General features: G+C 35.8%; 1 protein-coding gene across 1 annotated transcript in view; it reads left to right on the top strand.

Annotated features, from left to right (window-relative positions):
• Positions 1-11,374, top strand: part of Txlnb (taxilin beta) — a 43,822-nt gene extending 32,448 nt beyond the window's left edge. Inside the window, exons 8-10 of the mRNA XM_015501791.2 lie at positions 2,334-2,426; positions 7,063-7,158; positions 8,398-11,374. Coding sequence (XP_015357277.1) covers positions 2,334-2,426; positions 7,063-7,158; positions 8,398-9,186 — 978 coding nt within the window. The 3' untranslated portion in view covers positions 9,187-11,374. The remainder of the gene's footprint in view (positions 1-2,333; positions 2,427-7,062; positions 7,159-8,397) is intronic.
• Positions 11,375-26,370: the final 14,996 nt, after the last annotated feature.

The raw sequence follows: 26,370 nt of genomic DNA, 5'->3' as shown, positions 1-26,370 counted from the left end.
CCCTTGCCTGTCTGTAGCCTGCAATTACAGCAAGACCTGCTCAGAGTTCTCAACCATAGTTTCAGAGACTCCCATGTAGTAATATGCTGGAAAAAGAGTAGAGGAAAGTAAGAAAAATACGTTAATAGGAGGGTATTGTCCAATAATGCAAATGAACAGACTTTGTAATAAAAGATAACCAGGATCCACTAGAATACATTGTTCTCACTATATACCACGGGATAAAGTGCATTGTAGGTAGCCAGACCCACAAGAGTTTACCCTAGGGTATAGTGTTTCAAACTAAGAACCTGTCTGACCATTCTGGGCCTTCAAATCAATTCAGTGGATACCAGCCAGTATTTTGAAAAAATGAAACACAACTAAAGAGAATATGTCAGAGTATACTGCATGTTATAAGAGTAAATATCTTATGCAAGGCATCTTCTTGGCCATAAATTCCTTTTATTTCATGGCTCTTCACTCAGTCTTCTATAATGTATAAGCCAAGGAATCAAAATAAACAAATTTTAGTCCTGTCATAGATTCATAGGGCTAATGGATGATTTCAGAATAATGGTTGCTTGACTTATTTTTTTTTAATTTGTATCCTGTGGAAAGGATTTATTAACATTTTGTTGTTGTTTACTGCACTGAAACCTATATTACTCAGAATTATTTGTGAATAACGCATCTTAGATAAGCAATTTTCTGGACTCTCGGGGTTGTTTGACTCACACACACACACACACTCCACCCAACACCACCTTCAAGACAGAATTCTCCAGTCTGCTGCCTTTGGATGTGTGTGCTCTTCCCCACTTTAAATGAAAATCTCACAGATACCACCAGCTGGTCACCTGGTGCCTTTCTTTTGGTCAACAACCTTGCCATTCTGGCCATCAAGTGCAGCCCAAGACACTTGGTGCCATTTGAGAAACTGGGGATGTTCTGGACACTCAAGAGTACCAAATTTGAAAATAAAGGCTTTGCTAACTTGAATCATCCATACTAAATCTCTCTTCACTCAAAGCATGCTATCTTAATATTGTTTTCAAAAGCAACATTTTTAGTATTTCATTATTATCACTAACAACCAAGTATTTACACTCTTCTTCCCTGTGCTGCCCCATTCCCATCCCAAATGTAGGTCTTGAAATTAAGGGTGTAAAGATATAATAGCTCTCCTCACTATCCCTACTGTGGATCACACACTCAGGAATGCTACATGATGCTTTTGGGCAAATTAAGGGGAAAAAAATCCCTTCTTTAAGATGCATTACTTCTATTGTAGAAAAGTGGCATATAAACTTATTTGGATGGAAAGGGACATTTTTAACTGCTATTGGCTAGACATCATAGTTTTGTATATTCAGAAATATGCAAATACATAAGGACTACTGCCATTATGCAGGTTGTGGATAACTGTTAAGAAACTGCCATTTGTATAAAATATATATTTATTTATGTGTGTGTGAGTATGTGTGTGTATATATGTGTGTATATATTTATTTATTTATTTACTTATGTAAATAAAATATTATTTTATTTACATAAGTAAATATAAATAAATATATCTGAATATACAAAACTATGATGTCTAAAACAGAAATGGCAGTTTCTTTTTTTTTAAAGAGAGAGAATTTTTTTAATATTTATTTTATAGTTTTTTGGGTTTTTTTTGGCAAATACAACATCTTTATTTGTACGTGGTGCTGAGGATCGAACCCAGGGCCGCTTGCATGCCAGGGGAGCACGCTACTGCTTGAGCCACATCCCCAGCCCAGAAATGGCAGTTTCTTAACAGTTATCCACAACCTACATAATGGCAGTAGTCCTTGTTCATGTCCCACCATATTTCCTTTTTCTCTTATTTTCATTTGTCTACATTCTCCCTGCTTTAAGATCACCATCTCCACAAACACATGGCTTACAAGATAACCTGCCACAAATCTCTGATCACCTACTGACTCGACAGTTAGTCAAGCTATCTTTAAGAATGAATTTCCTTTAGGAGTACATATGCCTCAAAAGCAGAATCTACATGTTAAACACTTCTGTACATATGATCCATGCATATGTTTGGGGCTCAATATATGTTTGGTAGTAAAAGTTACGATATCATGAAATAGTGACAACATATTTTATTTCATTTTTCTTTAAAGAAACTCTTCAGTCATGCTCACTGACCTAGATTGATTTTGTAGTAAATAACTGAACATATGACTAATGCTGAATTGAGAATTCCTTTAAGTCATTTTTCTTCTCAAATAATGAACAACGACATGTTTTTTTATACTGCAAACATTTAAAAAGCAGCCCTGAAATAGATGCACTCTTTTCCTTGTTTACAGCTTACTCTCTACTCTGGAAGGTTTGAAGAGTTCCAGAGCACACTTACAAAAAGCAATGAAGTGTTCGCCACTTTTAAGCAGGAAATGGATAAAGTGAGTATTATTTATCATCCATGAAATATTGACAGTTTCTATTTTGACAGGCAATTCTTCTTTGGGTTCATTTTTCTCCTGCTAAGATATTTCAGTGCATTTCATGAAGTAATGAAATGTTTATATAAGTAGGAATGAAGTTTGGGCTTTTTTGTGTGTGTTTGTGTAGTAATATCTGGGGAATTAATCTTTGTAAGAGTCCAAAAATGCTAAGATACATTTATTCTGAGGAACAATATTTCTTTTTCTTTAGTATTAGCTTAAAACAAAACAAAAGCATAACAACACAACAAAAAAGACAATCTCCAACACTATGTTGTGTGTGTGTGTGTATTAGAATGTTAGAGCAGAAAATACTATTTATTGATATTCTTAGAAGGAGAGATATGTACTATGATAGAGGAAGAGCCATGAATGAGAAGACAGAAACCTGAATTAAAATTCTAGGTCTGTTAAATTTCCTGAATTTCATTTTTCTTATAAATTGAGATGTTATATTCATTACCAACATCACGATATTGTGATGTTCAAATACATTAATGTATTTTAAAAAGTGTTTAAACTTTTTGAGAGTCTATTACAAATATAAGGTATGGTTTTAGTCAGCTTTTTCCACTGCTATGACCAAAAGACATGACAAGAACAATTTTAGGGAAGGAAACATTGATTTGGTGCTCACAATTTAGAGATCTCAATCCATAGATGGCCAACTTCATTCTTTGGGGTCTGAAGTAAGTCAGAGTATCATGGCAGAAGAGTATATTGGAAGAAAGAAACTCCGGACATGGAACCAAGAAGCAGAGAGAGTGTTTCACTCACCAAGAACAAAATATACAACACAAAGGCAATCCCCTAATAACCTACCTCCTCTAACTACACCATAGCTGCCCATAGTTACAACCCAGTTAATTCCTAACAAGTGCTTAATTCACTGATTAGGTTAAGACACTTATAATCCAATAAATGTACCTCAAACTTTCTTGCATTGTCTCACACATGAACTTTTGGAGGATACCTCACAGTTAAACCATAACAGTTACTAATATTATTATTGGATATAATGTTTAAATCTTGGTCAAGTCAGTATTTTCCCAATATAAAATCAGTATCAGAAATGTATTTCTGACCAGGTATTGGTATTAACCATTTTTTAAGTGTAGAAAATATCCTCTTAGAAATATTTTCATGAAAATCCTTAATAAAATATTAGCACATAGTATTCAACAACATATTAAGAAGATTGGACATACATAATGACCAAGTTGGTTTTATCCCATGGTTGTAACAATGGCTTACCATACACAAATCAATAAATATAATTCACCACATAAAAAGAACTAAGGATAAAAATCACATAGTCATATCAATAGATGCAGATAAAATTCAATACTCATTTATGATAAAACCTGAAGAAACTAGGGATAGAAGGAACCAACCTCAACATCATAAAGATTATAAACAATAAATCCAAAAGTAATGTCATAGTGAATGGGAGAAAACACAAAATATTTCCTTTAAAATACAGAACAAGAGAACTATGTCCACTCTCATCACTTCTATTCAATATAGTACTAGAAATTCTAGCCAGAGCAATTCAGGCAAGAGATCCCCATCAAAATACCTATGACAATCTTCACAGAACTAGAAAAACAGTCCTAAAATTAATTTGGAAAAATAAGTGACCCAAAATAGCCAAAACAATTATAAGCCAAAAATGCAATGTTAAAGGCATCACAATATCTGATGTCAAATTATACTACAGATCAATAGCAACAAAATCTGCATGATAATAAAAACTGATTACACCAATGAATAGAATACAAGACAGAGACAAAACCACACATATAGTCAGCTGATCCTTGACAAAGGTGCCAGAAACATACATTGGAAAAAAGATAGCCTTTTAAACAAACAGTTCTAGGAAAACTGGTTATTTTTTCTAGATATTTATCTCTCACCCTGCACAAAAGTCAACCCAAAATGTATCTAAGACCTAGGAGTTAGATCTGAAACTGCAACTCCTATAAGAAAACATAGGGTCAACACTCCAACATACAGGCAAGGAGTTTCTCAAGAGGACCCCTAAAATTCAGGAAACAGTGCCAAGAGTTAATTAATGGAATGGCATTAAATTAAAAGGCTTCTGCACAGCAAATGAAACAAATGAGAATGAGAAGAAAGAACCACAGAAATGGGAGAAAATCTTTGCTAGCTACTCTTCTGACAGAGAATGAATATCCAGAATATATAAAAAACTAAAAAAATGTAACACCAAAAAATCAAATGACCCAATTAATAAATGGGCAAATATACTAAACAGATATTCCTCAAAATAAGAAATCTAAATGGTCAACAAATATATGAAAATATGTTTGATATCATTAGCTATTAAAGAAATGCAAATCAAAACTACACTGAGATTTCATCTTACTCTAGTTAGAATGGCATTTATCAAGAATACAAACAATAATAAATGCTGGAGAGAATATGGTGGAGAAGGAACTCTTTTATACTGTTGATGGGACTATAAATTAGTACAACCACAAGTATGGATATTCCCCAAAAGATTAGGGATGGAACCACCATACAACCCAACTGTATCACTCCTCAGTATTTACCCTAAAGAAATAAAGTTGTCATACTACAGCAATACATGTGTACTCATGTTTAGAGTAGCACAATTCACAAGAGCCAAACTATGGAACCAGCATAGGTGTCTATTAATGGATGAATGGATAAAGAAAAACGTGATACATATACACACAATGGAGTTTTATTCACCCATAAAGAAGAATGAAATTATGTCATCTGAAGGAAAATAGATGGAACTTGAGAACATTATGTTAAGCAAAATAAGTCCAGCTCAGAAAGTCAAGAGTCATAATGTTTTCTTTCATATATGAAAGTCAGAGAGGAAAAAGGGAAAGAGAAGTGGGAGAGAGATCTCATGAAAAATGAAGGGAGAGCAGTAGAGAAAAGTGATCAGGGGGAAGGAGGAGAGGAGGAAATATGAAAATAGTGGGAATGATATTGGCCAAATTATATTGTTATATTATGTGCATTTATGAATATGTAACAATGAATCCCACTTTATGTCAAATTATAATGCACAAAAAATATAGAAATATTTTCATGAAATAATTATCATAAATTTCAGTTAAGTAAGCAAACTTAAGAAGGTTAATACTTGTTGTAAGTTACAAATTTCCAAATTCAGGGTTGATCTATAAATCAAATTTTTTAAATTCTAGAGTTATAAGATTCTAATAAATATTAGAACAGGAGAAACTATTTTACTTCAAAATTATATATTTTAAAATTGGACTGAATATTAAATCAAGAGTTCTAAGAGTTTTATGGACTTTAGTGGTTGGCCAGAGAATTCACTGGAAATAAACAAACAAACAAAAAAAACCCCACATTGATGTATATATTTGCATTTCTCCATAGTCCCATATATTTCATCAAATTCTTAAATTGGTGGGGCTGGGGTTGTGGCTGGGGTGGAGCCCTCGCCTCGCACATGAGAGACCCTGAGTTCGATCCTCAGCACCACATCAAAATGAATAGACAAAATAAAGATATTGTGTCCATGTATAACTGAAAAAAATTTTTTAAAATATTTTTAAAATTCTTAAATTGGTTAATAACCTTAAAAGTTTAAAAACTACTAACTTGGTTAATATGAAATCAAAATTAAAAAAAAAAAAAAACTTTCAAAGCTCACCTAGTTTCTCTTGGAGCCCAGACCGACAATCTGGCCCTCTGACTACCACCAATACCCAACTTTGGGCATCTTGGTCCCAAGCAGCGAGTCTTACTTATCATTAATCCAGGATATTCATGCCTGATTACAAGTCTTGTACTTCATTTTATCCCCAGAGATCCTACAATAAGAAACAGGGAATACTCTCAGGTTCAAAAAGGACAGGTTACATTTTATTCACTCCTGTATCTACCATACCCATCCCATGGCTTGGTGACCAACAGACACTTTTGGAAAGGAAAGGAAGATCTCCAGATCCACCCTTCTGTTAACTCACATGAATATTACACCACTCCTTTGAGTTTCAGTTTCCCCATTTATAAAGTAAGTTTGAAATTAGAACCTTCCTCATGAGACTGTTTCAAGGATAAAATGAATAACATGCAATTACATTTTGTGAATCCTTCCTCATCCTACCAACATAACTATGGAGAAAATGGAAAGGAGTTTTTCTGTGTGGCAACTTCTCAAATGTGCCTATTTATTATCAATATTTTGATAGCTAAAAGTAATGCCAACTTTCTCACTATGATAGTCTTCTAGTCATTAAAGTAAGTGATCTAAATTGCAAGCTATTTCAGGGATCTCAGTAAAGATATTTTTATTTCAAATGAAAGAAAAAGCAACAACAAAACAATGTGCCCTAAGTAGTTTCCTTTTTTCCTGAATTGGTTCTGGTGCTCACTACTGACCTAAAGCACTCAGAAATAAATCATGACTCTTCCACAATCTTCATTCTTGACATCAAACATTTGTTTGCTTCAGCAGCTGGTATCAAAAGAGCTGCTCCTAATGTAACATATGGAACTATTAGCTTCCTTATACATTAACTCTTCAGGATTTGACACTAAAACACTCTAATTTCTGTAGACAACCAAGAAAATGAAAAAGTTGGAAAAGGACACAGCCACGTGGAAAGCCCGATTTGAGAACTGTAACAAAGCCCTATTGGACATGATTGAAGAGGTGAGCAGGTTTTTCTCTTAGCCTTTATCACCTCCAACTTCGAAGATATTCATCTTAGAATATAATTATAGCATAACAATACAAATTATTATGTTTTAATAAAGAGCTAAATTTTGGGGGGATGTAACATGTAAAATTGTAATAAAAATAATAAAGGCAAAGGTCATTTAGGAGCCAGTCCTGACTCAAAAAAAAAAAAAAAAAAAAGTTTATACCTTAAGTCACACATTTATTGATTCAAAAGATTTCCCCAGAACAGCATCATGCCTGCTAGACTATGAGTAACTTAAAGTGGGATGTGTCTTATTTGCTTTTGTATTTCCCCAGTACCTGCACATAACAAGTATAGATGAATTAATTGATTTGAGAAGACAGTGGGGCTCAAGCACCCTGAATGTGCCATTTTAAACAGATATGGAGAAGTATTTTTTTAATTCCTACAACAGGCATTTAAATCCTGATATTATGCCAGGATCTGAGCAGGTTTTTCAACTTTAAAGGTAAAAGATATATGGGCCCAGACCTGACAAGCAGAGCTTACAGGTGAAACTTTCTCCATGTTAACAATTTAAAAACCATCTTCAAGAAACAGAGTAGCTCAAAGCCAGGAGTAAGGAGTTAGTTGATTAGGAACATGTTCCTACAAACATGCCACCATTTCTAGAGAAAGGAAAAACTGAATAGTTTAAGCAGTCAGCATCATGAATTAGTGTGTGGTGAGTTTCTATGGTTATATTACTGTTCTAACAATTCATCACAAATTGCAACCAATTCCAAAGATTTATGTTTACTATTCATCAACATAAATCGAATGGTTGCCAGGATTAGACTATAGCAGTTTATCTATAGAATAGATAAGACACCCCTGAGGGCGAAATCCCAATTGATCTCATTCATTTCACCACAGGCTTTGGCTTACACTTTCTAAGTCTCAAAAGCAGAAAATTCATCTATTTTAAGATCGGAGAGGCTCTAGCCTCAGTAGAAACAAGGCTTGCCATCTTTCTTTCCCAAAAAAACAGTCCATCGTGGTTAAAATTCTACCAGTGTCTAGCTCATAATGCAAAAAATAGTGAAGACCCCGAACCAGTGTCTGTTCAGCCATCACTCTATGGCCAGGCCCCAAGGCCTAGTGGATACTAATTCCAGGACAAATGGGTTTGTTGTTTCCGGAGAGCCTGTGGAAATTTTGCTTTTCATGTCGTATTGTGTGCTTGTGTGTGTGTTTTCAAATCACAGAAAGCACTGAGAGCTAAGGAATATGAGTGTTTCGTGATGAAAATCGGGAGGCTGGAGAATCTCTGTCGCGCTTTACAAGAAGAGAGAAACGAACTCTATAAAAAAATCAGAGAAGCCAAAGTGTCTGAACAGGAGGACCAAAGTCAGCATAGTTCCAACGAAGAGCCAGAGGCAAATGTCTCTGTGGACAGAGAGATAGATGCAGAGGAGGCCAACAGTGTTCAAAACGCTGTGGCAAACCTGGCTGCAGCCTTCCAGGTAATTAAGCGTCCGGAGTCCAGCCTCCAGCAGTCGGAGGCATTGCCCCCAGCACTGGGCGGGCCTCGGGGCAGCGGTGGCTCCGCCCCCAGGGAGCTGGAAGCGCTCCCTCCGCTCCTTCTCGGGGGTTCAACTGACCCGCGGCCTCCTCCAGTCCCTCAGGCTGAGGCCCTAGGAGGTGAGGAGGCAAAGCCTGCCTCTGAGGTCAGTAATCCCTTGACCCAGGCGGGAGCAGAGCCCCGAGCTCAGAGTCTCTCCGAGGAGCCTCAGGCTGCTGAGCTGCCCCGGAAATCAGAGGTCGGAGTTTCCGGTCAGGCCTCACAGGCCACATCCGAGGCCTCCCCTTGCGGGGTGGAAGCAGAGGGTTCCGCTCCACCACCTCCAGCCAAGGTGCAAGCTCCAGCAGGGCCGCCTGGGTGTGAACCCAGCGAGCAGCCCCTGCCAGGAGCCTCAAAGGAGCTGGGCCCCGGGGCCCCGGCCCAACTCCAGCTGCCCATGGTGGCCGACACCAACCTGGAACCAGTAGACTGAGCCTCTTCGGCCCTTTCTTTCCGACCTTACATCTTCACCATATCCCACTGTCTCTGAAAGAGGCATTAAGGGTTAGAGATGGCAAACGGAGCAGTTAGGATCAAGACATTTTAATATGCAGAACACATTCAGCCTTTGCTGTTTGTTCTCAATTTATTACTGATGTGGAGCTTTTCTATTTAATACTGAGTGTTAATTTTTCCCAAATGGCAGCAAAACATACCATTAGTAAATTTATATTGTTTCCCTATTAAGATGTTACATAATTCAATTTTTTTAGTGAACAGGAAGATTTGGTGTTTAAAGACTCCCACTACAAGATCTAAATATTGGCAATATGAGGTTATATTTATTGCTACGTATAGTGCAAATTCCTTAGTAATTAGTGGATGTCCAGGTTCCATTTAAACTATGTGTACATAAATTCATATATAAATGTGTGACTATATACATATGTGTTCATATATACACATCTATATATTTTATATAAATGTATATGTTACACATGTATTTCACCCCTTAAGGATTTCCCCCTATGCAAATTATGTAGATGCTAATCAAAAAATTCTCTTATTTGCACTTGGGACTACAGTAGATTCAGAACATAGATATTTAGGTCATCATTACTGTTGGTCAAAAACAACTAATCCTATGTTAGATCCATAAGTTCAACCAACTGATCAAATGACAGAATAGTGGTTGTGCAGAGTGCATTGACTCAAAGATGATCACAAGAGACCCCAACAGCAAAGGGAAAGAATCACAACTGTGGGTGGTTCATCTCTCCCAGCTGCTTCTCCTAGAATCCTCAGCCAGCTGCCTCACCCTCCTGCAACACACACACCAGGTGGGGAGGCAACCCTCTCCTGACTAACTGCAAGAAAAGGGTTGGAAGTAGGAAAAGGAGCTAGGAATGAGGGGTGATGTTATCTCAGACTGAGGAGAGACTGTGCCCTGGTCCTTTTCCCCACTACTGTTTCAAGACAGAATATTCCCTTCTTGGCTGTCTCAGACCCATTGTATATTTTCAAAGCATCTGTTCCTTCCTTCTAATTCCCTCTATTGTAGCAGAAAATTCTGCCTAGCCTTCATCTCAACCAATGCTAAATGAAACTATTATTTTTCTAAGACAAAAATCCACACAGGATTTATAAATATGAGTGATGAGGCTTAAGAGCCAATGCATTTTCTGCTTTGAAGGGTTTTCAGCAACAATGAAGTAAGAAAGAGAAAGGAAGGGAGGAAGAAGGAAGAGAAGGAAAGGGGGAGACTTCAGGGAGGAAAGAAAGATGTCTAACCCATTCCTACCTTCAGAGTTAAACTCAAGAGGAAAAATGGATAAAAACAGGATTCTCTACTACTCATCCAGGAACTCATTCTTCACTATCACATATGGCTGTTTGCCAAAGCCCACAAAGAGCTTGTAAGCTGCAGCCATATGTTACAAGAATTGTAAACTGCATAAAAAATTGTTTGAAGTAGACAGTGAGGGTAATAACAGAAATGCTAGTCAGGGATAGAAAAATCAGGAGAAAAGCATGTTGCTATTTGAGAACCCATGTGCTTTTAAAGGCTTAGAATATTAAAACCACAGGGGTATCCAGCCAAATTCAACATTTTACTAGAAATTAAACATGCGTTTAATTCAGAGCCAAATATTCACCATAACAATCCAGGAGGGTCTTTCCTTTCCATCTGCTTACAGAGACTGAACTTCCAAGAACAGAGTAAGATCAGATAGTTACAGAAAAATCTCAGTCTGAATGTTTAGCAAAAGAAATAGACAGATGTGCCAAAATCATCAAATATTCTAAAACATCCAAAGTTCATTATTTTCATCCAAAAGGTTTTCATAGTAACATATTACTCACTATTGTGTATATATCAAGCAGAGTTTCAAATATAATAACTTGCTGGAAATATGTAATGCTTAATATAGGCTTTGGGAGAATTATTTTAATATTCAAAGAATGTCTTATTATAGATCTTTGTGTTAGAATGTGGTCTTACTAATCATAACAATAATTCATAAGATATGAAAGCAGAATAAATTCCTATTCTTTATTAACTTAATGTAACTATTTTTAGAGATGTGCATCTACTTTCTAGAAATGCAAGAGTCATTGGTGTTTTCCAAATCAAATTGCATAATTTATATGTGTATTAAAAATGTATTTCTCTTCCCAAATTTTCTAGTGGTGTTTTTTTTTAATTTTCATTGTTTTTTTTTCCTTTTTGTTATTTCTATGTTTTGATAAAACCTCACAAAAATTATGCTTTTAACTTATTCTTGGTTGAGTTTGGGGTCTCTGAGTAAAATTCCTGAAACATTTTACTTTGAAAACATAGGGAGGAGAAAGTGACATACACACACATGTTGAGAGAGAGAGTCAAATAAACCTCTATACTTTATAAAATTATTAAGTCTCAGGTGTTTTGTTATAGAAACATAAAACTAACTAAAACACCAGTGTTAATGAGAGAACAAAAACCAGATTCCTTTGACTGGTCAGCCAGCTGATGGGGGACAATTTTCAAGTGGCCAATGTGTTTTTCTTCAGAACCATTCTTCCCATGAGACCATGTTTCCACAGTTTCTCTGCCATGTGTCCTCTCAGAAATACTCTTGAAAAAAAAAGGGAGAGAGTAAGATGTTGACTCTTTTTTTCCTCTCTCTGATTCTCCTGACTGCTCAAAAAATTTTTTTTCTAACAAGACCAAAAGAGACCCAGATGTTCTGCCTTTTGATTACTTTCTTCCTCTCAGCCCATATTGATCTGGAATGGACTTGCTGAGCCCAGAATTTCCTGACTGCTTTGAGGATTGGTTAGCAAGAACAAGGGTGAAGTTGAACTAGTTCTTATAGATACACATTTTTTAATAGCCCCCTGTTTTATGTGTTTATTGCAAAACTACTTTTCAGTAAGACTAACAAGGAAAAGAAGAGAGATTGCTTCAGGAAAATCTCCTCAGCCCTTTCCTTTGTAACCAGTAGTTAATCATAGTATTTAGGGAAAACAAAATAAAGTATAAAAAATTTTGTGAAGGAAGATCCAAAATAAGAATTATGCCTCTGGCCTTTAAAGTTTGTTCCCATAATAAAATGGCAAGGTGTAGCGAGCCATCTATGGGCTGTGTGTGTGAGCATTTCAGCGGTATGGGGGGACTGGCTTAACGTTGCTGCCTGATTGGGCTATTCAATGTATGTGTGCCTTTTCTCTTACTCTGCCTGTGTTCCCACACAGCACCTGAGATGGGTGTGGCTTTCCAAGATGTCAAGCAACCTGCTGACCACAGGACATCACCAAGCAAGACTCCACCCTTCGAAACCTAATCCCTTGCCTTATTTGGGTGGAATATTCTAGTGATGACTTTTCCCTAGTAAATATGGGGGTTTTCAGGTGTGCTCTCTCTCTTGCCTCTTGCTTGCCTCTCTTGCTCCCCTTGTCCTCTTTCTAGCGTGGGAGCTGATCTTTGAGGTCTCAGAGCCGTCCTGACCCCCACAATTGAGAAACAGGTATTTTTGTGTTTGTGTGGTTTCTTTGCCATTTTCATAGTTATAGATACAGCCAAGTCCTTTGAACCCTGCTCATCTCGTCAGTCTGGCCAGCTGGCAACAGCAAGGAAGGTCTAGGAGGCAAGATGGAAGGGTTATATTTTCATAAGGTTTAAATAATTTCTATTTCAATACTTTTGAACCTAAAAATTAAGGTTATCATTAGATCAACTGTGAGGAAACTCCATTAAAATAGAAGCTTTCATGTGCTGGTAATGAAGATTTTTCTTAACTGTATTAAGTTAGGCATCTTATTTAATACCTAAAGTTAATTCTTGTTGGTGGTGTCCTATGATAGAAATTTTACAAGTGCTACTTGCTGTTGTATGTGCATGTGAATGTACATACATATGCACACACGTACAAATATACATGTTTAAAATTTGACCTAGGTATACCTGTGTTTCTGTATTTTGAAAATATCATGGTATTATCTTTCCTGCCAAAGACAAATGACAAATACAATAATTTCCTGTATGACTAAGGATATTTGTCAGAAACATTTAACTAGCAAAATAAATCTGGAAATTCATCGATCCATAGCACATAAATTACTCACAAAAGCTGTTTCTCTTTACCAGAAAATAAAAGGGATAATCACTTCAACAGCACAATCAAGCTGGGCTAAATCTAAAAGCAGTCCCTCTTCATGCTGAGTGTCAGAGCCCAAGATTTCTGTTAATGCCAACATTATCCCACTTTAATTTTGAAGTATTTTAAAGTCGTATAATATTGAATCATTTCATGTCATAAATAAAACATACCTACATATAAAACTCATTATCTCAGAACTAATAGTCAGTTGATAACATTTTATGTCAAATAACACAAAACCTGGCTGAGGTTGTGGCTCAGTGGTAGAGCAGTTGCCTAGCACATGTGAGGCATTGAGTTCGATCCTCAGCACTGCCTAAAAATAAATAAATAAAATAAAGGCATTGTGTCCAACTATAACTAAAAAATATTAAAAAAAAAAAACACAAAACCACCATAGAAGCAAGCAAGAAGACAGAATGTTAAGGAAAGAAAGAGGAGGAGAGACAGGAGTGGGGGAGGAGACTTTTGATCTGGTAAGAAACAATTAAAAGATAAAACCTTAAGACTATTAAGAACAATAAAAGGAAGAGGCACACACATGGGTGGACCCTTTTGTGAAAGCAGACTGGCACTAAAGAGCAAGAGCTGTAATAACATCAACACGCTTCAGCATCCTATCTCCCTAGCTGGGGGATTGTTACAAACACATTTGTTCAGTGTTGCTGCTTTATTGATTTCTTCTTGTTTGCCTTTTTAAAAAATAATCAATGCATTCTTTTCAGTATAAAAATAAAATGACATTATAAAACAGTAAGAGAGAAAAGAGAAAAATTACCCACAATTTCATCACCCCATTTTAACCACTGTTAGTATTTACTATATCATAATGTATTTTAAATTATTTAAATGTCTTTTTTACTTTAACATCATGTTTGCCTTTTAGGCAGGGCATGGTAGTTCAAGTGAGAGTAATAGCTATTAATCGTTACCAGATTTGAGTGTTTAAACTGTCTATTCAAATTTCATACCCTTTGCCACATACACAGAGCATATTACATTATTTATAGAAAACATATGACTATGTAAATAAATGCACAGCATTCATATACATTATTTGAAAATGGCATGTCATACACTGCCCTTAAATATTGCACATAAACAGGTTTCCATGTGAACCTAACAGACATGGGATAGAGGGAAATGTCTAAATTCAACACAGCTCAAAAAATAAAAATTAAGGAGCTGAGATTGGGGCTCAGAGCACTGGCCTAGCATGTGTGAGGCACTGGGTTCAAGCCTCAGCACCACATAAAGATAAATAAATAAAGGTATTGTCCATCTACAACTAAAAAATCTTTTTAAAAAATAAAGATACTTTTTAAAAAATAAAAATTAAAAAGTCAACTCTAGAAAAATACAAATTCAATAAATAAGAAAACAATAAGACAAAAAACCAAACTCCTGTTTATGAAATGACAAGAAGGATCACACCATAAGACTGCATTAGCTAAATAAAGATCAAAGTTCTAAAACAAATCTAAGCTCTTAAAATTAATGAGATAGTTTGTGGTTCTGTTGCTCTAGGGAAGTGATGTCACTGGCATTATGGACATTATGTCTGTTAACTAAAGCAAGGCTAAAAACCATTGTTAACATGAGATTTCTCTGATGTATCTACCAGGTAGATTTAACAAGCCCTAGAATTTCAGAGATCCCATACACTAAGAAAATTTTAAATTCAGAGTTTAAATGTATAGAAATAATAGAAAAGAGATTTTCTATGACACCTAAAGTCATTAGACTAAATGCGTATTAGCTGGAAATGCATTTGGTGTGATATTATAAACTGGATTATTACAACTATGGTAATTACTCTATTCAAATCAGTACAATTCCTAATGATCAAACTATTGTAAAGTTCTAAGAACCCATGTTCAATTCATTTTCTTAACATTTTTATCAAAGAATTATTCCTGTAATAAAATTATCCAAATCTAATCCAAGATAGAACCAGTCCAGGAATCAGACTATTGAATCCCTAGTTGTTGGCCCACTGCCAACTAGCAAGGTGAATTTGGAGAAATTACTAACATTTCTGGGCCTCAGTCCATTTATCTAAAAAAATGAAGACCTTAAACTAGATGATATCTGAGGATTTGGGTGTCTCTGATTAAATCCTCAAGAGTATGAATTTATGTAGGGTTTTCTACTCTTCAGGGAGGGTTTTATTCTCAGAGAACTTGGGCACTTCTATTACAAGTCAGGCAAATGAGAGGAGAAAAAGAAATTACCCAAATAAAAGGATGGATGAAATATTTATTCCACATATATTGAGCTCCTCCTATGTGTGAGGTGCAGTCCTGGGGATGACGGTGATAAGTAATAAGGCTAACAGTTTTAGGACCACCCAGGCCTCAAACTCTAGCTGCACCTTTTTATATGACTCAGGCTTGAGGACTTCCACCACCTGCACTGGGAATTTGCTTCCAAGGAAAGGGGCTGGAAGATACTGCACTGTCCCACTTAACCCTTCAGTTAAGCAACTGATAAACAGGAAAAAGACCTCTAGGTCATTTTTAGTACAAATACTCAGATTTCCAAGTGGGATAGTTTTGAAGCTTTATGGAAAATAAGCATTCTATGAAATATGTGTGTTTATTTCTGTGAGACTATATGTGTGAGTACATACATATATATGTGAGTACATACTTGTGTGAGGGTATGTGTATGTGTGTATATGTGTATATGTGTCAGTATACATGTGCAGTTTTGTGTGTGTGTTATATGCATGTAGTTCTGAGTGAATGTTTTTGATTGTACATGACTGCACTGATTTGAGCTTATGTAAGTGCATGTAGTTGTGTGGCAGTTGACAGTGTGTATGAAAAGCTAAGACTGCAGATGTGATTTTAGTCATGAGACTAACTGGTTTTTCATAGGTTCACATCTTACTGCAGTCTTTTGTTTGTTCAACTAATCCTCCTTTGCTTACAGTGTCACAGAGCTCACTTTTTTTGGATGACAATCTGCCTTCTGAACAAACAGGCAGGTGGGTGAAGCTGCAAGTGTAGTGGCAGCTGCTCATGAAATAATTGCACATACCGCCAGCCCAAGGTGACAGCCACCACTGACTCACGACTCCCATTCCTAGGAAGAGGATGAGCACATCCCCTTGAGAAATTTTCTGTGCCATCTCTTGCAGAGACCAGCCACAGATAAAGCAGGGAGCACAAGACTTACTGAATTCTGGTCTTAAGTGAGAGAGAGAAGCTCTTCGCACAGTCACTGTCTCTTAGCAGGGTGATATCTTTGAAAGCAGAATTGCAGTCTCCTTTTCTCTTCCATGATATCATCCAGTTAAAACAAAATCCCTGAATATAAAGAATGCCTCCCTGAATTAAAAGCCAAAGAGAAATTGTGTCCAATCCATAAATGCTTTAATCAGTGAGTCAGAAGAGTTGATTACAAATCCTACCAGCCAGTCAGTCATGCCCATGACTCATTCTTTGTGCAGAGATTTTTTTGCTGTTATACAATTCATCTCCCCAAAATATCTAGTATTGACTAGCTCTGCTGTCACAGCTGGACCATCTGGCTGCTCCCTTGCCCATTATTAGAAAACTGATCCAGAAGTCCTCCAATTCAGTCTGGGAGTAATTTAAAGCAATGCCCAAAGGAAGGAGAATTCGAGATTTTTAAAATGAATTAATTGCCTGCCACACAAGTTAACTGATGATCTTTATGAGTTAAAGGGAGCAGAACAAGTAAACACAAATAAAATTAAAAGGCAATAATAGAATGAGAGAAGATAGTCACAATAAACACAATAAAATATCAAGATCTGACATACAAACAGAAACAATACAAAGCAATAAGACAAACAACTTAAAAGAAAGTATACAGATAGTGGAAAACTTGTGACCAGGTGCAGGTCATAGGGCCTGGGGTGCATTGTCTACAAAGAATTAAAACAGTATTAAAACCAACCTCGAACAAGTCTTTTATTATCATTGTGCACTGCAGTCCTAAATAATGTCAGTGGTACAGATGTCCTTCCTGACAGGGACAATCATTCTTGCTGTATGCCCCACCCCTGTGTGTAAGCCTCTGGCATGAAATATGAATGGGCAGTTTATAGAAGAAATATAAGTGATCAAAATCCATAAGGCAAATAAACAATGAGATACTCTCACTTTTGCTCATTAAGCTGACAAAATAAATATTGATGATATTCAGTATTAGCAAGGATGAGGACGACTGGTACCATATTGAGTCATCTGTCTTTTTCTTGTCCATTTGGAGGAATTCTTTCAAAGGACAATTTGGGAGTATTTTAAATTTTTTTCTAATGTGCAAAACTAAAAACTATTTAGCAAAGAATAGACATGTGGTTTCTGCCCACCTGCATCCCTTCCTTGAAGGAAGCTCTTTGTCTGGAATACTTACTGTCTGAATGGGACTGTCAATCACAAAGCTCCACCCCATCACTTAGTCCCAGGCCTCAGAGCTGAGTCTACCCCAGAAGAACAATTGATAGACTAGTTGAGAGACAATGACAGCTCCAGAATTTCCATAGGAAAAAGGTTTAGAGACTGCAAACTAGTTGAAAGTGAGGCAAGAGGCTATTTGACTCATCATGAAGTTGCATGAAGGCAACCACACTGTGTTTACTCAGATGTAATCTGGGATTTGCTGACCCTGAAGCCCCTCCAATCTAGTGTGGTCAAATTTGCCAAGAACCATCCTGTCCCATCCAGCTGGTGGTTCTTCCTGCTGGAATTCTGCCTGCCCCTGAGAAATGTTAGCCTACATATAGAAGAAAATGAAGAGAAAATGAGTGGACTGCAAGTTGAGAGAAGGAGAAACATAATCCTGATAGCCATTTTTGAGCATAATCAATTTAGTCATTTGGGATCTGATAATTTCTCTTTTTAAGAGAGTGTGAGTTGCTATTATCTGCATCCAAAGAGCTCTGGGTAACAGAGATGAGGAGTAACAGAGATCTTAGCTAAAAGAGTTGAAGTATGGTGAGGAATTATAAAATAGAGTTCAAGATTTATAACTGACATATCAAAATACTTTAAAAATCACATTCTCTGACTAACTTCTCAACTTATCTTTAAAATCTCTATTGCAAAATGATGAATTATTACACAGTGAATGCTTTTATATAACCTGGGTCAAGAAACAAAACAGCCCACAAGCATCCTAGAAGGTCCCCCTTCCTCTACTCTAGAGTGAATCACTTTCCTGAATGTGGATTTGTTTTACCTGGTGTGTACATATGTTGGCTTTTTTTTTTTTAACAAAAGTATTCTTTTGCTGTGTGTGTGTGTGTGTGTGTGTGATTCTTCCACATTGTAGCTTGTAGTAGTAGTTAATTCATTTTCATTGTCATATAGGAATCTATAGTATGAATATATCACAATTTATCCATTCCAATGTTGATTGATAGTTAAATTGTTTCCAATTATTAACCACTTCAAATAACATTGCCATGAATTTTCCTAAGTGTATACTTAGGAGAGGAATTAATGGGTTACATGGCATGTGTTCGTTGAACTATAGGAGATACTCCCAAACAGGTTTGCGAAGAGATTGTAATTATTTAAACTACCAGTGTATGAGAGTTATAGTTGCTCCATGTCTTCCCCAGAACATGATGTCATCAACTGTTATACTTTTACTCACTTGGAATGATGTAGCACTAGTTTGAATTTGCCTTTCTCTGATGAGTATTGATGTGGAACAACTTTTTGTAAAGTTACTGGCCAAGTGGATATCCTATTTTGTGACATACACATTTAAAGTTTGTCTCTTCTTTTCCTATTGGGTCATGTTTTTTTCTTGTTCATTTGTAGGAATACTTTATATTTATGAAAAGAAGTACTTTATTAATTGATATATTTGCAAATCAATTATCCTGCTCTGTGGTTTTTATTCTTTGCCTTTTTGTTCTATCTTCTCCCCATTTTGGTATCTGGGATTAAGCCCAGGAATGCCTAAGCGCTAAGCTACACCTCCAATCCATTTTTATTTTTTATTTGAAACAGGGTCTTGCTAAGTTCCAAGGCTAGCCTTGAACTTGCAATCCTCCTGCCTTTTGATTCTATTATTAACACATTTTGAGAAACAGAACTTCTCAATGTTAATGGTGTCCAATTTACCTTCTGAGCTTTTTTGACAAATGTTTCTGTGTCCTGTTTAAGAAGGTTTTTTTAACCCCAAATTGTGAAGATGTCCTCTCATGATATCTTCTAGAAGCTCTATCATTTTACCTTTTACATTTAGATCTACAATCTTCCCAGAATTGATTTGGGGGTTAATGTGACATAGGGGATCAGATAAAGGTTTTTTTTTTTCTATATGGATAGGCAATTAATCAATCAAGAAACATTTATTTAAACAAAACATTTTCCTCCATTACTGTTCAGTGAAATCTTAGCCATAAATTGAGTGGTCATATGTGGGTGGGCCTTTACCTAGACTATTCTGATCATTTCATTTTTCCTTGCACCAATACTACATCTTTTTAATTACTCTTACTGTTTTAGTTATCTTTTTTGCTGCTGTGACTAAAGGACCCAACCAGCATAATTGTAGAAGAGGAAAAGTTTTATTTAAGGGGATCCCAGCTTCAGAGAGTCCATAGAAAGCAGGCTCCATTCCTCAGGGCTCCAGGTGAGACAGGAACAACATGGCAGAAGAGTGTGGCAAAGGGAAGTGGCTTACGTGATGATCAAGAAGCAGAGAAAAGGGGCTAGGGCTGTAGCTAAGTGGCAGAGTGCTTGCCCAGAAATTGTAAGGCACTGGGTTCAGTCCTCAGCACCACATTAAAAAAAAAAAAAAACATAAATAAATAAAATGAAGTTGTTATGTCCATCTACAAATAAAAATTAAGAAAAAATGGGAGGGAAAGGGATATGAAGAAGCAGAGAGAGAGAGGTCTCTACTCATCAGATTCATTATATACCCCAAAGCCACGCCCCAGTTTCCAAATCCTCCAGCCACACCCTACCACTTCAGTTACCAATCAGTTAATCCCTATCAGGGGATAAATTCACTGATGGGTTAAGACTCTTAAACACCAAAAATTTCCCCTCTGAACCTTCTTGCATTGTCTCACACGTGAGCTTTTGAGGGACACCTCACATCCAAACTGTAACACTTACTTTACAATAAGTCTTTTGGGCTGATAAAGAAGATTCTCCTACTTTAATAAAATAGTATTCTAACAAAAATAGCATTCTTCAAGGTGGTATTAACTATCTTTAAGTTTCTTTGAGATAGTATTACTATTTTTAGCACTTTTATTTCCACATATAAATTAAAATCAACCTGTTAACTTATATATATTGGCATTTTCATAGGGTTTATATTTAATCTATAAATTAATTTAGGTAGAATTAATATGTTACAATAGAGAGTTTTTTTCAATCATAAATGTCGATAATTTAAATATATTGATTTACATCTTCAGTAACATTTTACAGTTTTCCATTCTTCATTAGGTTTAATTCTAGATGTTAGGTTTTTGTGAGACGATTGAAAATTATATTGTTACTTAAATTTCACTTTGTAATTGTTGCTGAAATGTGACAATATTATTGAACTTTTTAATCAATCAACCTTGTAACTAGCAACCATATTAAATTCACTATTTAATTCCAATAGGGTATAATTTATAAATGGCTTTGGATTTTCTAAGCACACAATCATGTTATCTACAAATAATGGCATTTATTTCTCTCTTTCCATTTATCTTTTCTATTAATTTTTCTTGCATAAGGTAAGGACCTTTGGTGAAATCTGAATATATATGGTGATTGTGGGCCTCCTCCCTCGTTGCTAATCTCAGAAGAAATTTTGTAAAATTTCACTAATAATAGGTTGTTTGTGTAATGATTTCTGTAGACATTTTTATCTGCTTAAGAACATTGCCATCTATTTCTAGTTTGCTAAGTTTTTCATAAATGATTGTGATTTTTATCAAATGCTTTTTCTGTAACCATTCAGAAAAAGACATGAATTTTTTTCTATTTTTTTTTTCTGTTAAAGTGATAGATTACAATGATTTGATTTTCGAATGTCAAGCTAATTTCATATCTTTGAATAAAGTCATCTTGGTCATGAAATAATATCTTTTTTATACTAATAGATTTGGTTTGCTAATATTTTGTTGGAGGATTCCTGGAGAGATTATCTATAACTCTCTTTGGTTATAACACCTTTGCCGTTATAAGTTGGGAAATATACCTTGTTTTTCTATTTTAAGGGGAGAGTTTGTGTTAAGTGTTCTCTTTTTCCCTAAGTGCTTGGAAGAGTTCTTTCAGTTAAGCTATCTGAGTCTGGAGTTTTGTGGAAATAATTTAAATCAGGAATTTAATTTTTTTAAATAAACTTTCCATTTTTTATGTCCATTATAGTATGCTATATTTTTTAAGAAATTAATTCATGGTGTCTACATTTTCATATTCATTAGCACAAATTGGTCATGATATCCCCTTAATTTTTTAATTCTATTCTCTGTAGTATGTTCCCCCTTTTCATGCCTGAGAGTGGTAATTTATGCCTTCTCCAGATATCTTTTATTATTCTTGTCTTAGGTTTCTCCATTATGTTACATTGTTCATAGAACCAACTATTAGCTTTTGGTTCTCTCTTTTGTTTTCTCTCTTGTACACTTGTTTTTTATTTCATCAATGTGTGTTACTATCTTGACATGTAATTTGCAATTCTTTTTCTAACTTCTTGAGTTAGATTCTTAGATCATTTTTTTCCTTTCTTCTTCCCTGACAAATGTTTTAAAATTATCCAAGAATGACTTTAACTACATCCTACAGGTTTTGACCTATTATGTTATTACCATTCTATTCAAAATATTTTTTCATTGTGATTTCTTCTTTGACATGTTTGATCAGTTTCTTTTTAATTTTTAACCTGTTTTAATTAGTTATACATGACAGTAGAATGCTTTATGTACTTTGATATATCATACATAGATGGGGTATAATTTCTCATTTTTCTGATTATACATGTTGTAGATTTCTAAACATTTAAAATTTTGTTTTTATTTAATAACTTTTAGTTAATTGATTAATTTTATTGCAGCCATAGACCATACTCTGTGTAATTTAAATCATTTGAAGTATGTTTAAAATTCCTTCATGGCCCAGCACATAGTCAATTTTGGCAAATGTTCCATATGAAATTGTTAAACGCAGTAGGATATATCAGGTTAATTTTGTTAATCATGTTGTTCAAAATTTTTTAGCCTGATTTCTTGTTTGTTTGTTTTTGGTGCTGGTTCTATTAGTGAAAGCTCCTACTATTTTTGCAGAATATTTATTTATCCATTTTGTTCTATCAACTATTATCTTGAACATTATGAGGTGTACATAAGTTTATCCTTGTATATCTTTGTGTTGGAATGACCATTTGATTATGAAATATCCCTTTTATCTTTAGTAAAACCTGTTGACTTAAAGTCCAATTCATCTGGTAGAAATTTACAGGTTATGACTTTCTTGTGACTAATATTTGCATGTGTATTTTTCTCCACTATTTGTCTTCAATTTACAACATATGTGTGTGTACAACACTGAGTTGAGTCTTATCATGTTGTTTTATCCAGTCTAACAATTTTTGTCTTTTAATTGGAGTTTTTTTATTCATTTATGTATAATATTATCGCTAATGTAAAGAAAATTTAACTCATCACTCTGCCATTTGTTTACAGTGTCCCATCTATTTTGTTTCTTTTAAAAAAATCTTTCTTTATTTCTTTTGGACTATCAATTTTTATTATTTTTTATTATCTCATTTTCATTTCTGTGAGCTATATGTAGTTACACATCTTTCACTATGCTTTTAGAGGTTGCCATAAGGTTTTCAACATTTATCTTTGACTTACTAGCATCTAATGAATAAAATCACTTTTGCAACTGCCTGGCCAAGGTAAAGCCTTAGACATTTTAATTACATTTATTCCTTTTCTACTGCCTACCAGTTCATCTTCCAATTTATGGTCCCTCTCTCTTCAACTATATCCAAGCTATTGTTAAACAAATCCATTGATTTATTAACATAATAATATTTTTCAGTTTTAGGTATTCCACTTGATTTTTCACAGTTTCTAGTTCTCTGGTACAATTCTCTATCTAATCATTTAATTTATAGAATGTACTAATCACAATTATTTTAAATCATTGCAATGTCTAGATTTTTCTAGCAGACAGTTAAGGTGAAGTGGCTTACCCCACCAAATCATGAACTGTGTTGATTTGAAGCCAGCCTTTAGACTTCTTAGAGTCATCTATTTCTGCTGGTGTAGGAGAGTCCTATTAAAGTCTGGAATGTTGCTGCCTAGGCCCTAAGCCACTGGCTGTCTCTAAACTCTCATTTGTGTTACTGATGCCCCATGATACTGAAGGAAGCTTTGCTTACCTTCTCAGCCTAAAGGTCACAGCTCCCATATTTATTTGCAAGTGCCTTGAGAGGGAAAACCAGTCTGAATACTACTTCATTTCTCCTTTTTCTTTGCTTGTCTCTTTAAATTTTTACTGCCTAGATAGCTCTCCAAAACCTAAAAACAGATTTTCTATGTATTTTATCAAGCTTTGCTAGTTATTCCTGGATGGAGGGCTGCCCTGTAAGCACTGATTCCACCCTTACAAGAAGCAGAATACCCACCCAGCTTGTCCTTTGAATATCAATTTTATCTTAAGATTCTAGTGATTCATCATGCTTCCTTTGAGCTTCTAAAATTAAATTGTTTCCTATGACTTTGGCTCCATTGAGTTTCTGTTTCTTTTAAGAACCAGCTATGCAGAATCTGTTTCATTAGTTTAGCTAAGACTTTAGCCTTGATTATGATCTATTATAATGGAAACATTAAAGGTCAACTATGGTAGAAGCAGACAAATATGTTTTACCCCATGTGCAAGAACTGTTAGGCCACAACGAGTCTAGGAAGAAAGTGTGCCATGAGAAATTAATAATGTCTGTCCTACAAAGAGGGGTGGTAGCAGATATATGCCAGTCATTTGTCAGACTCAGATATGATAATCCATGCAGATCCATTTCTCTGCAGAATTATTTGTATATACTTAATGTTTTAAAGAGTTACAGGCACTGCCCCTCTCTTAAAAATTAATAAAGGATTTGCTAACATGGCAGATGTTAGCAAATAACTAAAATAATGTTAACAATAAACTAAAATACTAGTAAATAAACAGATCCCAATTATTCATGGTTTCCCATTACTTTTGTAATGGGAATTTGATAAAAAATTTTAAAAGGCATATCATTGGGTGCCAGTGGTCAGGGCTGCTATAACAAAAACACCATTGACTAGATGACTTATAAACAACAGATATTTATTGCACAGTTCTGGAGGATGAAAGCTGTCAACAGATTTGGTGTCTGATGAGGGTCCATTTCCTCATAGACAATTGTCTGGTCACTGTAACCTCAAATGACAGAAGGGATAACAGATCTCTCTGGGGTTTCTCTTAATAAGGGTACTAACCACATTTATGAGGGCTCCACTTTAATAACATAACCAACTCCCAAAGGCCCTACTTTGTATACCATCCACCTTTTGGGTAAGAATTTCAACATATAAATTTTGGGGAAAACCATTCAGTCCATAACATCAGTGGAGACTCAGCTGTCAGAATTAAGGGTAATTATAGTGACCATATTTTCTAAACCCTAATAGAGGTACTGTTTCACAAGGCTGAACATTCTTCTAGAACCAATAAAACAAAACATTAGGAAGCAGAACTGACCAGAAAAACCCAGTACCTAGTATCACAGATACAATTTTGTCACTAATTCAATACAGTCTAGATGTTTGCTAACTTGGTTTCAAAATGGGGCATAAGAGACTTGGCCATTATAAGATTTTCAAGACCAGAGTTATAGGAGGAAGTTCCTGCCTGCTGGCTCAGCCTCCCTGCTGCTCTTGCTGGTCTGCAGGAATCCAGATAACTGATTCCTAACCTACTTATTTTAGACCAGTGGCTTAGCTTTTTGACATCTCCAGTCTCATAGTCAGATTCCAAAGTCCCTCCCTCTGAAACTATCCTGCAAGCCAAGACAGACAGCAGCAGCTGCCACCGCACTAATAATGGGTTTGTGCTGCTGCTTGCCCACAAAGTTTGCTTTGAGTTGCTGATTTGCATCCCTGCTTGCCCAAGCACACAGCTTCTGCGCCTCCACCACCTTCGGCACAGAGAGAACAGCAGTGCCACCTACTGAGCTGCTGGAAACGCAGCCAGCTTCCTGACCAGTCCAGGCCTGCTTGTCACTTAATCTGGCAGGCAGGATTGCCTTACCCAGCAACTGGACTGAAAACTACCTTTGTACAGTGATTAAATAAGTAGGACTCCTCCTCTGCCAACTTTAGTGATTGTTCACCACTGTCAGGCTTAAAAAGGTCTCAAGGAAGTTTGTTCTGCTCTGAACAAGTGAAACTCAATTGCAGCTGGGACCCATGCTGTATTATGCTTACATGAGAAATGGGCAAGCACTCAACTACCAAGTTGAACACTGAACACAATCACTAAGTACTTGTGCTAGACACTGGGTGAGGCACAGGGGGTAGACGTATGAATGGTCTACACCAGAAGAGCACCCGAAAGATAACAAATTGACACCTAGAGCCCACAATGACAAAATACACTCACAAAACTCAGCCACAACTTACTCTGCAGGAACACATTTCAAAGAATGAAATTGGGGGCTCTGGATTTTCTACATGTCCCAGAGTTCTATTGCTCCTCTTGTCACACATAAATTAAGAGATCACGGAGCTTTCTTCATGGGTTTTTTTTTTTTGGCATTTGTTTTGCTTTTTGATTAATAAATAATATAGTTTGACTTTTGTTCTGAAAATAGCTGCTTTGCAGATGCCCTACGCATCTACTTGGCCTGCCTCGTGGAAAATCTTACCAGGACACTCTCAAAGGACAAATCTTTCTCCTGTATTTGCAAACTGCTAATAGCACACCTCTGGCAATGATCAATAATAAAATAATTTTTTAAATATTTTGAATGTCTAATGATATCAGAAACCCCTACTTCAA

The sequence above is a fragment of the Marmota marmota genome, unplaced genomic scaffold, assembly GCF_001458135.2.
Source record: "Marmota marmota marmota unplaced genomic scaffold, marMar, whole genome shotgun sequence".
Classification (NCBI taxonomy): Eukaryota; Metazoa; Chordata; class Mammalia; order Rodentia; family Sciuridae; genus Marmota; species Marmota marmota.
This window is presented reverse-complemented; position numbering and strand designations above follow the sequence as displayed.